Genomic DNA, 15158 nt, shown 5'->3' on the forward strand with positions numbered 1-15158 from the left:
TTCACTCTTTCAAAAGATACAGAGAATATTGTCCAGAGCATTGCTGAACTGAAGCTCTTTCCTTTGAACTGTTTCTTGGCTTGTGCTTCGTTTTAATTACCAAGCCTACCAGAGATGTAGAACTGTTGTGCAAGAGAAGGCTAATACCTGCTCAACAGCCTGCTTTGCCTTTGGCAGAGTTTATATTGGACGGAAATCCTTACCCATCTCAATACTGTCCTCTGTCAGTCAGGCCAGAGCTATATTCTTGGCAGATGAGGGGGGGATTCCTTCCTGATCTTCACGGGAGCAAGGGTGGTGTGAGGAGTGCTATCACATGAGAATTGACCAAGAGTTGGTCACTAGATCCTGGTTTCAGCAAATGCTGGTGCTGTGGCTTCCAGCAAAGGTGCTAACCCCTTTCGTAGCGGCATAGTAATGCAACAAAGTGAAAGCTTCCTTTTCGGTTTTGAAAGCTTGTCCCCATGATTTCCCATGGTGGTGAAGCCAGCAGTGTAACATTTCCAATTATTCTGCCTTTAGCCAGCCTATAGTGTTTGTTATTCCTTTCCTGCCTCACAACACTTAATAGCCTCTTATTTTATTCCATGCTGCTTGAGAGGAAACTGGAACCCTCAGATTAATATTAATACTTATGGTGATTCTGCTGTTGTGTAACAGCTCCTTCCCTGGGTCATTGCTGGGACTGCAACCCTTGGTGCTAGTAAACTTTTCACAGCCGTTCACAGTGATCTGAACATGTTTCAGCATTTTCAGTGGCCTATCTGACTGATAAATGGGCATATTTGAAGAGACATGCACTGGAATATTATCCTCAGGATGTTTAACTAGCGAGTTACATTTCCAGCCACTCAGTGTTGGTTTTGCTGTAAGTAATGCCCTGGGTAAGGCAGAACCAGGCATTCCTGACCTCTGTCTCCCTGTGTTTCTCTGCAGGGAGAGAAAACTTTTCTGGCAGGTGATGCAGTACAGAAAAGGCGTTCATAGCATTCATTAATCTCTTTTCTAAAATGTCTAGAACCACAACAATATGTTAAAAAACTCAGCTAATATCAAGTAAAGAAAATAACACCTCCAAACACACACGGGTGGTATCCTCATTTATGGTCCAATATTTTTTAAAGAACTGAGCTCCAGGGTCTTGCGGAGCTGCCAGTAGACATTTGTCATTACTGTATTCCTCAAGTAGGATTCAAATATGAGCCCCATCTACGGGCAGTACACAATAGTCTCTTGCAGTACACAGTATTTCTATTTTAGCTTTTTCTGTTCTTTTACCTTTCTAATTCTTTCACCATCCTTCAAGAGAAAGATGATTTACCAGAGCAGTTTAAATATTAAATTATTTCATACACCCAGTTTTCACTACTCCTGTCTTCACTCAAAGTGTGCTTGAGAAGTTACATACTGGAAGTGGAAATTGCAGAAAATATGAAGAACAATTGTGGTCTGGGCTGAGAAGCTTGAACACACAGTAAAGCTCCCTGACCTCAGATTCTTTGTCTGCTTTCTTCAGAGAATGCCCTGGCTTAAAGGCTTTTGTTTCTTCATTAATATGTATAGGTTTTGTCCCAGATTTGTCTGTCAGACTCCTTTGAGGAGCATTGTCCGCTCCCGTGGATCCTGCGGTCGGGATGCCTTCCCATCGTGTCTGGCGTAGTCTGGTCTGACAGCTCATTCGGTTTGACTGCACCCTCCTTTTCGGTTCCCATGCCAGCCCCCAGCTTGGGCCATCGTTGAGCACAGAGTCCCCTGTTGCTCTGCAAGTCGCCGGGAAGGCAGCCCCCACAACATTGGCTGGGGGGCTGGAGACAGGGGGCTCCCTGGGGAGCTGGTTTCTGCTGGGTGCTCGTGCCCAAATTCTTCATTTGCCCTCTGCAGTTTTGGTAGTGCAGTGCCAGTCACCGCTGCAAGCCAAAATTGCTTCACATTTTGGGAAAGACAAATAAAATGCAGCTAATCTGGATCTTTTTCCTTGTGTCTTTTGCAGTCCAGCCCGGTCTCTGATGAGCTAGCCTTAAAGAGCGGGGCCAGACAAGACTGTGTGTCTGCCGTCCGTACAGACAGCACCCAAACGCCTTTCCAGTCCCTGAGGTGTAACTCCAGCAAAGGAGAAATGCAGGAGAATGACCTTTTTAAGGCTGAATTTATCCTGATTACGGACTCCGGTGATGAAGACGAAGCAGCTGCTGCCTCGAACAGTGTCCATCGGCCTTCCAATGGCTACGGTCCCATCAGTGCTCAGCTGCTGGCCATGTCCCACGTTTCCCCTGGCACCGGAGCAGGGAAACCTCCCGGCGATGGACATGCTCCAGGTGCTACACTTTCCCACAGCACCACTGATCTGCAAAGACATCAGGTAACCCACTTTTTAAACTCTAGAAACCTTTCCTTTCTAAAGCTTTCAGGATGTGGACACTGAGTCGGTTTGTAAAGCGGCTTGGCCAACTTATTTTTTAATTAGCATTTTTTGTAACAGTTGGACTCTAAGGAGCTGTCCCAGCCCTTCTGACGCACTGCCTCTCCCTGTGGCTCTGCAATATAAATGGAGCGGGTAACGCAGATCTATTGTTCTTTCCTTTAAGAACAAGACAGCAAGTTAATCAGAAGGTGTTAGATTCCTAGCTAGTCTAAACTGGCTAATGTCATTGAAATCAATGGAGCCTGTAGATCATTTGAATTATTAGCATCAGACTTCCCAGGCCTATATTTTTCTGAGCACCCGCTGCCACCCTTTAAGCCAGAGAAAGAAGCTGTAGAAATCCTATTATTCTGCTTGTTAGTTAGCTCTGACTTTGCACAGGTGTAATGAACTAATGAAGCTGAAAGGTCCATTTTAGGCTGATCTTTGCCGAGTACATTTATTGATCTATTTAAATTTTAAATTACCAATGGGAGAATTCAAAAAAGGATCTTTGAAATGTTTCGCTTTCAATTTACTGCATGAAAAGTTAATATCTTTCATCTTGGAAAGATGACTGATAGTTTTCAAGGCTGTGTATGCAGTGGAAAACTCTACCTTTAGTAAAATAGCAACATCCTTCTCATATGGAATAAATTCAGACATTTCCTTAGACCTCAACAGGGTTTCCATCGGTTGAAAATGCCGTACTTTATAAATAATTTAGAAGAAAGTTAAGCATGAATACTTTGTGTCTGAAAATGAATAGGACTTCCTATCTTGTGTTGAAATACTCATCCCACTAAATTTTTCATCAAATTCTGTGTCAATTTTTGATTGAGGAAATTGTGAGTAGTAAATCTAATCTGATTTGGGGTTTATGGCATTATGAAATATTAATTTATTCTAAGAAACTCCCAGGGAAGTCAGTGAGAATTTTACCTGAGGAAGATGTCGAAGCATAGATAAATCTACGTAGAGGAAGCAGCTTGTAAAAGAATAGTTATCCTAGGGAAATCTAAATTTACTTCAGCAATGTTCAGTATGCAGATTCTGCCAGGCTCACTTGGGTGTTTTCTTTGAAAGATATTAATAAAATTGGGTGGACTTTTTGTAAGACTATGCAGAAAAATTCATATGCTGTAGCTTTCCTAAGCTTTTGATGATTTGACAAGTAAACAAAGATTTGCCTGATAAAGTAACAGAAAATACAGATTGCACAGAAAAGGAATTAAAGCCTAACTTTACTAGCTGTTCAAATGAATGTGAACAGAGATAGTACGTAGTATGGGTAATGCATATCCCATCATTATTCTTAAATCACAGTTTTTCAAGATTGTAAGTACTTCCTCAGTCTTCATTTTCTAAATATCTCTATCCATCTCTATCTCTTCATAAGAAGATGACCTTTTTTACTAAGTTGCTTTTCACTGATGTTCTGATTCTTTTTTCATGCTTCCTTGGGCATCACTCTTTCTGGCTTAAGTTCAGAAATGAAGGAAAATTACAAAATGATTAAATAGATGCATTATTTACCTGTTGGTAGATTTCCTCTGTGCAAAGGATTCCATATAGAGCCTACCTTGTCAGTTCTACGATTGTAATGACAGTATCATATCCCACTTAAGGGTTATTACATATGACATTATGTTCATTTAAAAGCAGTTAGACTATGGGTTTCCTGTCAGAGATGAGAAAAACAAGAACCAGCATTGGGGACTATTCTGTTGTACAGAGGATCACTCTAACTGAACCAGAGGGCTCCTACAGCTTCATTAATTTCAAACTTTGTTTAATGAAAGAAAAAAGAAAGAAAAGCATTGAAAAATGGAAGCTTCTATTGTTCTTTGAGGTATAAAAGTCCTGACTGATGTTGGAAAATGCTATACCATATTCAAAGTCTGAAAAAAATAGTCAGTTTTGCAAAGAGTCAGTTATTCTGGTCTTCTGGTCATATTTGGAACTTTTTGGTGATAGTTCATGTTTATATATTGTGGGGTTTCTTTTTTTTTTTTTAAGTTAAAGAGAATCTAGTTATGCAAGAGAGAGGCAGACTGACTCCTGCCCTTGGGAGTGCATCCTTTGGAGTTGGGGGAGAGGGGGAGGTATTTGCTCTTCTGAATGCCAGGACATTAACTCAGCTTGGAGAAACTTCTTGACTCACTGTGGGGCATCAATAGCCAGACAGCTTTTTTAGCTAGTCGAAGCTACTTGGCATTCCCCTGTCCAGTGCATGTCATCAGGTTTGACGTTTCCAGACAAATCAGTCAAGAGTCCCTACAAACTCCTGCTGTTGCTGGGAAGTATGCACCTTCTTTGTTGGGAGAAACCAAACTGTTCTGAATGGCACCCATATAAACTGGGTCTCAGCTCACAGGCTGATTTACTGTGCTGTTTGCAGAGATTTTGTCAAGTTTTCCACAATCTCCAGTGAAGTAACTTCCAACCACTTATAGGATTTTCTGATCCTATAAATAAGAGGGTGATAATCTATAGATGCGGTTAACACTGTAATACAAAATCTTTTCAGAAGACTTGAATAATGGCTCAATTAGCTCAGCACATAAATATTCAGTGGTGTTCAAACTGGAAGATTGCAGCAAAACGTCTTTATCATACTTGCAGGAGCATATTTATCATCTGTTACCATGAACATTTTCCTAGCTGCTTATAAATATTTCTTATTAAGTTTTAACTAATTAGAAGTCATTGCACACCTTGCTCTTTTATTATGGAGTTTCATATTCGTTCCTCATTTTCTTTTAATCTCTTGTCTTTGTAAGGGAAATTTATCTATTCTGTTTTGAAATATAGGGATTTCATTCACCAGTTTTGTTTTGGTAGTTTATCAGCTTCTAGAACTCATTATTAAATTCATTAAGTTGCTCCAAATTATCAGATGTATTGACATGCTGCTTTTTAACTTGTTAAATAATTTTCAGTTTCACTACATATTTTTCATAATTCATTACAATTTTTCATAATGCTTAAATACTGGTAAATTTTTCTCAATTTGTAGTATTTTTTCTTATTCTTAGCAGCTTTTTCAACAAGAGTCATAATTTCTTTATAGAATAGATGGTATAATGGTATAATGGACATCTGTTTTTGTATTCTGGTATTCACACTATAAACATCTGTTGGCTTTCTACTTCAAAAGTGACACCTTAACGTACGTATAAAATAAGAGGAAGTTAGCATGGTTGTAAAGGCATCCTGATGGTTGGTGTTTATTTCTGTAAATCAAGGCATTACCTTGGCTTTTCTGAAGGCATCTTATACAGAAAGTATCTTCAGTTTACAAGGCTTACTATTTGTTTGGTATCATTTAGCAGGAAGAGGTCACTTGTTTTAAATTATATGGACTAATAGAGGTTCTGTGGTGCATAGTTAGCCTATATTTAGCATTTTAGGTATAGTTTAGCCTTTTAAAGCCTGCAAGTCTTGCTTTCCTGTCATAGCTTCTTCCACCATGTGCTCTCACTTGAAAATTATGTGTTGTGTAGTTATTTTTGTTTTGTGATGTATCAATACTATATGATATAATAATATTAATTCCTCCCTCTTATGGGGAAGATATTTGTATTAAAACATAGAATTCGTAGGCTGAGCCAAAGCCATATGCAAGTCATGTATGTAGAAACTGGATGTTATAATTGTCTTTTATAGAATTGCATAATCTTTTCAGGGTATCAGACAATAGATAAATAGATATTCTCATATTTATATGAAGTTGTAGGAATTAGAGTCAATTTCCTTGCTTTCAAATTGCTCAGTCAAAAGTTAGGTGATAATTTGGTTTTACAGTTGACTTAACTCACTATTTCATACTCATAGGTTTTATGCATGTTGTGTATATCCCATTTTTAATTTCAGCATTATAATAACTTGGAAGATTTTGAGAGAATTTCTTTCTTTAGAAGCATAAAACTGTATAGAAGGTTGATAATATACTTGTATGCTCTAATCAGTTCTGACAAATCCTAATTAGAATAGACCTAAGAGAAAAGGCACTCATGAAAGAGCTCATTACTGTTTTATTAGTGTATTGTGAGACTGTGGAGCAGGGGATAAGGACTCTTATATGCTGGCAAACTCTCAAATGCACTGCTCTGTGACTGACAAGAAAAGTGAGAAACAAACTGGATGTCTGATTTAAGTAGTTCTGAGCAAATTTCTTGTTCTGATATCACGATGCTGCAGAAGCTGTTGTTTACTGAAGGAAAAAAAAAAGAGTACTTGATTTGAATCTCATTTACAAAAAGGCTGCTTTCCACTGAACTGGTAAAGTGAGATGGGACAATACTGCAATTTTCTCACTTTCTCACCTTCTGTTGCGTTTGCCCAACGCGGATGACATCACATGATTCTAGACACTGATGGCACAACTGTTTTCAGTTTTACTTAAAGTGAAAAATACAGTAGCCTTGAAACTTGTTTATGTCAACAAAACTGAGGTCTCATGAAAATAAAGTAACACATAACTTGTCTGCACTCATTCACCTCCCCTGAGAGCCATATCCATCAGACTGTGTCCCCAGGTTTAAGATAGCCCTGTGCTTTTATCCAATAGAGCAGTACTAATGCAAACACTATATGCATGACCACAGGACTGAAATGCGAGATGCTTAACCATTCCACAGGTTCCACCTATATTAATATTTCTGTTTTTCTTTTTTCTCCAGTTAATTTCTACTCTTTCCACCTCTGATCATCTTTCCTCTAAACCACCTGCTGTCCACTTAATTTCTCCAACTAATCAGAGAGTAATGTGTGATGCCATGGTTAACCTGAATCAAGCCTCTTCGCTGGAAGACTCCCGTAACAACTGGCAGTCAGCTACTGGGTTTTCTAAGCAAGATTCATCTCTCTACTTTCAGTCTGCTTCTCATAGTTCACTCCCCTACATGTCTAAAATATCCTCTTCTGCATCAAATAGTTACTCCACTCCTTGGTTGTATGACAACCTACAAACACCAAGTCTCTATACCCCTGGCTGTGTTTGCAAAATGGGAGACTTTACCACATCCTCTGTTCCAGCTAAGAGTTCTCCTGATTCTCCACGTTCAGCTGAAATTCAGGGATCTTCAGCTCAGCCTTTATCCTTCAGTTCTTCCACAAGATTGAATGCTTTATCTCCTGTCCCTGTACATATAACAACACACTCATTATCTCCTAGCCCTAAACCTTTGTCTCCACCCTCTCTTTATGGCTCCTCTTCAACCATATGTAGTATAAATGAGCCTTGTACACAAATGTCATCTAGAAGAAGTTCAGCAAAGTCAAGAATCAGATCCCCTCTGCCAACCAGACTGACCCTTTTAACTGCTATTTTGAGATCAGGCTCTTCTCAGCGGAGACCACTTTCCCCTGCTTCTTGTCCCACATTTTCTCCTAGCTCCCTTGGTTCCTCAACACTCGCAATAGACCAAAAGTCCAAAACAACTCCCCCAACACCCAAGAAATCTATTTCAAACCGTCCTATAAGACCAGATTCTCCCAGCAGAGAGGAATATTGGCTTTCAGGATGGACTCGGCATCTGCCGTTACCCTCCAAGCCTCATCCCACCCCGAGGGCGAGGTCCCTTTCTCCTAAAGAGCACGTTCCAGTGGGAACACTTTCTCCAGACTCCCAAAGTCCTCTGTCATCCCCCATCTCCTCCCACAGAAAATCAATTGCCTCTCCAGGTTTGCAGTCTACGCTGCCTCCTCCTTGTGCCCCAGCACCTTCTTCCCTTGCACACCCAACCTCTCCTTCTCCAGAAGGGCTGCGGTACACTGCCTCCAGGTCCCAGGCACCTCAGAAGTCTCAGAGAGTACACACTTACTCACCCATCTTTACCTGCCAGTCGTATCCTTTGCTTTCTTCTAGCAGTCTTAGTGGTGTATTCTCCCCCACCCTAGAAAAACACTCATCTCCTTCCTCAAGTCTTTTGCATTCAGCTTCTAGATCTAAATCAGATTCATCCCAAATGGCTGTTCAGGAGACGAGTGCCTTCTCTCCTACCCCTTTAAGTGTCTCAAAGCAGTGGTCTGTCTCACAGCCTCGTTCTACTCCACCGGTTCCACAAACTGGTAATATTAATTCCCATCCGCTGCAGCTTAGTTCTACATTGGCGCACGCAAATTTTAGTTCTAATTCCTCCTCTCCAAGACCTGAGCAATCTGCCACCTCACCAGTGTTAAAGTGCAGATCTCCTGTCTCAGACAAGTTACCAGGCACACTGCCATCAAGACCCCGAGAGCTGACTTCACCACAATCTTTTTCCCTGCCTCCTGACCATGAAAACATCAAACCCAAGGTACTCTTGGTGCATGCTTATTTTCTAATAGTTCTTTGTCCCTGTAGGAAAAAAACCGCACATCTGTGTTGCACAATGCTAGTAAAATAAATGAGCTATGGAAAAAATGTTTAAAAAGGAACTGTTTTTCTATGGATAGCAAAGACAGCAAAGACTAAATCCTACCATACCAAATTGCTAGCAATATATTCTGTATTAGGGGAGAAGATGCTGTACAAATCCTTTAGCAAAAAAAAATTAAAATATTTTATTTATGAGTGGGAGGAGATACTAATAACAATAGATTTGTGCCCAGTGGCTTTGACATACATTTGGTGCGCTTTTTTTTAAGCTCACTTAAAACACTGGTATGTGAAAAATAGACCATAAAACATGTTCTATACTAATGTTCTATGCTAATGTAAATCCCTATGTATTCCTGCTGAAAGTAATAGAAATATGGTGATCTTAGGTGCAAGGCTGAGCTAGAAGAAGCTTAATCTGATTGATGTGAACTGGCTGTTTGCGTGACAACCGATTCCCAAGCACCCCATCTCGCCTATCCTGCTGGCTCCCCAGGAGGCTGTACTCACCCCAGCCATTCTGTGCCACTCCGGGACCAGCCCAGAGGTACAGCTGAGCTCGGCCTGAGCTCGGACTGTGGGGTCAAGAGGCAGAGAGGGAAGACAAGGACAGTCTCCTGCTTCTTCCCTTTCTTTGGTACTCATCTTGTTGTGCTAGACAGAAGGTGAGGGGAAAAAGTCACCAAACTTCCTACAACATGGGTTACTGCAAATACGAAAGTCTGACACTCAAAGGATCAACCACACTCCCACTGTTTGTCATCCACCCAAAGGCAGGAGAGTCCCAGCAGAGTGTGAATAAGCAATGATGGCTATTGCTGCAGGAGGGCTTGGGAACCAGTCACACGTTAAACCTAAAGATACAGCTCAAAAATGGGATGGGAAGGAAAGCTGATCAAAAACATGTGGCAGGTAGATGAAAACAAAAGGCCCCACTATGCAAAAGGAAGGGCTAGTGGCAGAAGACATCAGGGCTGCAGAAGGCTTTCCAGCCTCTCTTATCTTATCGTTGCACGCCATGCTTCCTCTGTGCCTCTGCCTGTGATATCTCAGCTCTGCCCGTTACAGAAAGGCTATCATAACTTATTGATTTATTTGTTCACAGCACAAAATTACAGCCTGGTCTGCCAGATCAAGTTGTGTCAGATGTGTTCCTAACAGCTTGGCTATAGCAAGGGTGCCTCGAACTGCTTGGAAAATGTTAATAGAAAATGAGAGGTTTAAATCACCACAAAGTACCAATTGTCATCAATGGTTCTTCTGAAAACGAAACGACCCGAGAGGAACCATTGTGCCAAGCTGAGCTGTACAGTGTCACTACACCCTGTCAGTATTACTTAATGAAACAAAAAGAGAAATGAAATTGTAGAAATTCCAAGAAAAAAAGCCCCTGAGACAAAACTGGAAGGCATGACTGAGCCTGCAGATTGCAAAGCAGTTGTGGTTTCTGCCAGTCAGTGCAATGAGCACTGTGGGAGTCTCCGGCAGTAAGGAAATTCTCTGCTTCTGGCACAGAGCTATTGCCTAGGTTTGTATTTGCAGAGGTTATTATACCCTTTCTGTCCTTCCTTTTGTCCCTTTTCCTCCTAATTGTGCTTTGCCACGTGATACGGTGGCACTTTTGAAACTGCCCCCCTGCCCCGTTGAGACTGGGGGAGTGTCCACCAGTTTAACAGACTTGGACCATTAGTCTGGTGCAATTTTCAGTCATGTTGACAAAGCTGGCTCCACTGGGGATGTGGAAGACCTGAAACCTCTAAATCAAATGCAGCTGGGTGTTCAGTGCAGGAAAGGTCTCTTGTGGCTTTAAAATGCGAGGCTGAGACTTCATGTAGAGTGTATAACAGTGCATTCAACACCCTCTCTCCTCCTGCTCTCATTTATCTCCATACCTGGCTTATGGCGTAGCTCAATGAACTTTGCTGATGTGTTAATGTTACCAGGCTCTCTGATAACACTGCAGCCTCAAGTCTCAGTATATTTCCAGAGGAAAGAGGAAAAGATTGAGGAGAGACAACATTAACAACCTAAGCAGGATTTGGGTCTCTTTAGTACCAACCAGCTCAGCTTTAGAACTAGACAAAAAGCAGGTTGCACCATTTGGTGACTGTTGATGCATGCCAAAATTTTGGCATGTATGAATGTGCTAATTGAATATCAAGGGAAAAGCACAGCATCTAGAAGTGCTTGACTTTGGCATGTGTAATTTTGCAACTTTAATGTTGCTTCAACCACTGTTAAGACATGTATTAAACCAATACCTATTAAACCAGAGTTTTGACATTAGATGTACTTTTCAGTATTCACATCAAACTGTTAATTAGCATGATATCAAAGGAACTATACAAAAGGATTCTTTAATGGAGAGCTTTTGTATGTTTGTGCCTATGCATGCACCAGTTCAGGTAAATAAAAACATAACCTATGAACTCACTTAACTGTTTGCATTTGTATGTATAAACGCATGGGCTTTCCCATGCTGTATATATTTATCTTAATGTTTGCCAACGATTTAAAAATATGACTGTTTTACAAAGTGAGTATAAACATAAATCCACAGATCAGTGTGAAGTGTGAGCTGTGAGTGACCATGGGAAATAAAAACCTTCTCCCTGGACTTTGCAGACACTTTGAGTGTGTCCTCATGGAGCTAAAATGAACAGTAGGATGGACGGGAGGCAGATCAAATTGCTGATTCTGCAGGAACAGATTAGAATAAAAAGTTCTGTCTGTTGTCTGAAAAGTCTTTGCACTGGTTTTATGGGGTATCATTCCTACATGAGCTTTGATTATTCCTGTTTGAATGTAGCACAGGAATGCATGTAGATCTACCCAAAACAACCAAGGAACAAACTAACCGTAGCAACATGGAATTCGGCACAGCTGCAAAACCTACCACAAAGCAGGAAAGATTACTCATGAGGAGCTCTGCACTCTTATGGTTAGTCACTGATTTTAAGCCTTTATAGATATGTGTTTAGCACACTTTGCAATGCCCTACAGGTGCCCTAGGTGATCATTTCAGGAAAAAAATTAGGATATTTTCCCCAAAACTCCTCAGGCTAATATTTGCCAGAGATTTTATATTGGAGTTGGTTTGCTTATGACTGGATGATAGTGCAGGCCAGCAGACCTAATTGTCCATGGGTCTTTAAAAATATTGCCAGATTCCTATGAACCAGATTACTAAATGTATTGAGGCATTGAAGAATAATTTTAAGTAATGCAAACTAATGTGTCAAGAAACATATTCATATAGGTGAGAAACTGAATTAAAGACTTTCCACTCATCTCAGACACTGTGACAATAGCACACTGCTCACAGGTTCTATAGTATCTGGAAGTGATAAAGCATGTTAAAGGAGTATAGAAACTTTTATGTTTTAACAGTCCAATATGTCTTTGTTTCGTTCACATAACAGCATAACTACATTCAAAGTGATCACAGTGGTCACAGTATTCTCATCATATATGATGCCCATCACATCACATGTAAAAGCACATGGGCTAGTGAAGACATTGCATTTCATTTAAATGTTCAATTATATATGCCAATTTTAATATTTGGAATTTTGGTCTTCCATCTTACTTCAGTGCACAGTATTTCATGTCTTATTTGCATATAGATTTTGTATATACATACATATACATATATATGAACCTACAGACATCTATAGGAGAGTGTTGCTGTCTAAATGTTCAAAGGGCAGGATTCCATTCACATGACTTCTGACATTTGAAAGTTAGATATCCAAGCAAAACTCAGGCAATTCTATTATAGCTAATGAAGAGAATATGGTGTATTTACAGGATTATTTTATTTTACCTTTCTAGGTGCCTATTTTGCGAGGAGATTAACTATCCTGTAGAGATGCCTATGACTATAAAAGGCATTTGTTTTGACTAAAGCACTTAAATGGTAGTCATCCAAATTAGAAACACTAAATCTCATATAAATTATTGCCCCTTCTCAAAAAAGAAAAAAGTGCATTTCCAGCACTTACATTCACCTGCTTTGTCAGACTGTTCATTCAATACGGTTATTGTGATTATTGACATCTTGAATGTCTGTCAGTCTCCAACTTCTGACTAAGAAATATCAGTAAAGTCAAAACCAAATACAATATTATGTATAGAAAAGAACTAAAAGGTAGTGTCCTACAATATTTCAAGAGAGGTGCAAGGATGATATGTTTCTTTTTTCTGAATTAAGATTTTGGCTGCTCTTCTGTCATCAAGATTTTTATTAGATATAAAAAAAAGAACAAAATGCCAAAAGAACAACCCAAAGTAAAGCATGTTGCTCAGCCTGTTATCTCATAATCACTAGTATGCACCATTGCAGACAGTAGTACATTAAAAAACCTGAAGTGATTAACAAATAACTTTGTTTCTGGGCGACTTTCACAGAAATAATAAATCAATAACTTAAAATTCTATTATTATATGAACTTATGATTTTTTATTAGAATGTTTCTGAAAAGGCAACTATGTAGTGAATCCTTATTTAATTGTTAAAAAAAAAAATTCCAGCAGTCATGTGATTAAGAATCCTAGCTCTTGAACTCGTGTAAGTATAGAAGAATCTCATCAATCATTTAAAAAATACTGAATTCAACCTCCATAATTAAAAAGAAAATATAGAAAGTATGGTTTCTAAAGAGTTAAAAATAACTAGGCAAGCTAATATACTCTAAAACATACATTGTTTAAAAAGAATAATTTTTAAGGCTGATCTTAGAATTTTTGTACCCCAAACCATACATTTTGTATGTTTTAGATTGTCAATTCTGTATGCTTGTTTAGAGTGTGGAAGTTCCTATATGTGTTTTGAAATATTTGTTTGGGCAGTAGAGTTACTTAGTCAGGAGATGAAAAGCTCTGACATGACTTAAATTGTCTATCCACTCATGTAAGTAATTCAGCATTTAAGGATCCTAATCGCTCTCATTAAAGCCAATCACAGAAATCCCTCTGACTTAGTGGTCCAGGATCATACCGCACAGCAGCAGTTGCTGACGCGAATGTACTGGCAAAAGTAGCTGTGCACTATCATATCAAATTGCAAGCAAACTTGGAAAAAACTCACAGCCTCTCCTGATATTCATTTAAGGATAGTAGTCAGTAGAAAGTGGTAAAAATAACTTTAGGAGTTATAAGGTGACAGAGAATTCACTTCATCCTACTACATTCCTAAAAGCAGTCCTTTAAAATAATAATAGAAACAGTAGATTTTCTGTAAGAAATAGCTTTTCTAGGTAATACATTAGCATTGTATTTTGCAAGGTGTCTGCAAGAGAATTGGAATTGTCTTTCATTCTGTCGTACCTTTCCCCTCTCTTCCCTCTCTCTCCCTCTCCTCTTCTACCCTGTTTTACTTCTCTTCCTGCTTTCTGGTTTACCCTTTTAGCAGTACAAGATCAAGACAAGCTACAAGGCATTTGCAGCAATCCCTACAAACACATTACTTATGGAACAGAAGGTTAGTGTTTGCTCAAAGACACGGGAATTGCGTTGTATATTTGAGACCGTTCAACTTTAAGTACATATTCTGACATTTCTGTGGGGAATATTGCAGAATGGAAGCCTGGGAACTAATTACTCAGGATTATAATTCCAGAGATTTTTCAGGGTCAACCACTTTCCACTGAAGATCAAAGCCTTCACTAATCTGAACTGCTGCAAATAAATTTACTGTAAAAAAAAAAAAAAAGTATCCTAAAGGAATTGCCATTTATGGCAGCATCTCCAAGTCTATTTTGTTACAGGAAATTGTCTGGAGCACTACTATTCTGGGACCTACAAATCAGTAGGTCTTAGTTAATGATTATTCAATGGCTGTGCTTATACTAGTAAATTTAACGTCTCCAGTTAGGCAAACTTGACCAGCTGTATTGTTAAACTGTGAGAACAGTCCTGGTCATTGCACTGGCCTCTGCAAGCTACCATCCTCCCAAAAAAGCTTCCCTGAGCACTTCAACAGTTATCATGGGCCAAGGTTCCATTCCCGGTACGTAGTTTGGGGTTACAGTTCTTTTCTGTACAGTGGGATGATAGATCCAAAGAACAGACCTTTAGTGCATTTATTTACTGCCAAAGACACAGCCAACAAAGCCTGGGTTGTATAGTCCTTGTTTAGTTCATGCAACTTTGGAAGTAAATTTAAAATTTAAATTTTGCATGAAGGGTTGAAAGTACCCAGCAGCATCTATTTTTAAGTATTTTTTTTCCAAATTAGTTTTGCACAAAAGAATAGCCCACTAAGTTTAACCAAATTTTCCTATGATGAGCGATGAGCTAAGTGTCTTATTTGTTTAAAGATATGCTTAATCATTCTGACATCCAGTTTGGAGCTCTATCAGAAAAACCTTTCTGTTCAGTACCTAGTTCAGG

The 15158-nt window shown here is 39.4% G+C and overlaps 1 protein-coding gene across 10 annotated transcripts in view; it reads left to right on the plus strand.

Annotated features, from left to right (window-relative positions):
* The window catches only part of MLIP (muscular LMNA interacting protein), a 116106-nt gene that overhangs the window by 45535 nt on the left and 55413 nt on the right, over positions 1–15158 (plus strand). For 7 of the 10 annotated variants that reach the window (XM_086744368.1, XM_086744372.1, XM_086744374.1 and 4 more), the window contains exons 3-5: positions 1991–2359; positions 7087–8703; positions 14176–14247. In XM_086744368.1, coding sequence (XP_086600494.1) covers positions 1991–2359; positions 7087–8703; positions 14176–14247 — 2058 coding nt within the window. The remainder of the gene's footprint in view (positions 1–1990; positions 2360–7086; positions 8704–14175; positions 14248–15158) is intronic. The other 3 variants (XM_086744369.1, XM_086744377.1, XM_086744378.1) reach the window with 3 other exon arrangements.

Source organism: Chlamydotis macqueenii, chromosome 3, assembly GCF_036417535.1.
Source record: "Chlamydotis macqueenii isolate bChlMac1 chromosome 3, bChlMac1.mat, whole genome shotgun sequence".
Taxonomy (NCBI): Eukaryota; Metazoa; Chordata; class Aves; order Otidiformes; family Otididae; genus Chlamydotis; species Chlamydotis macqueenii.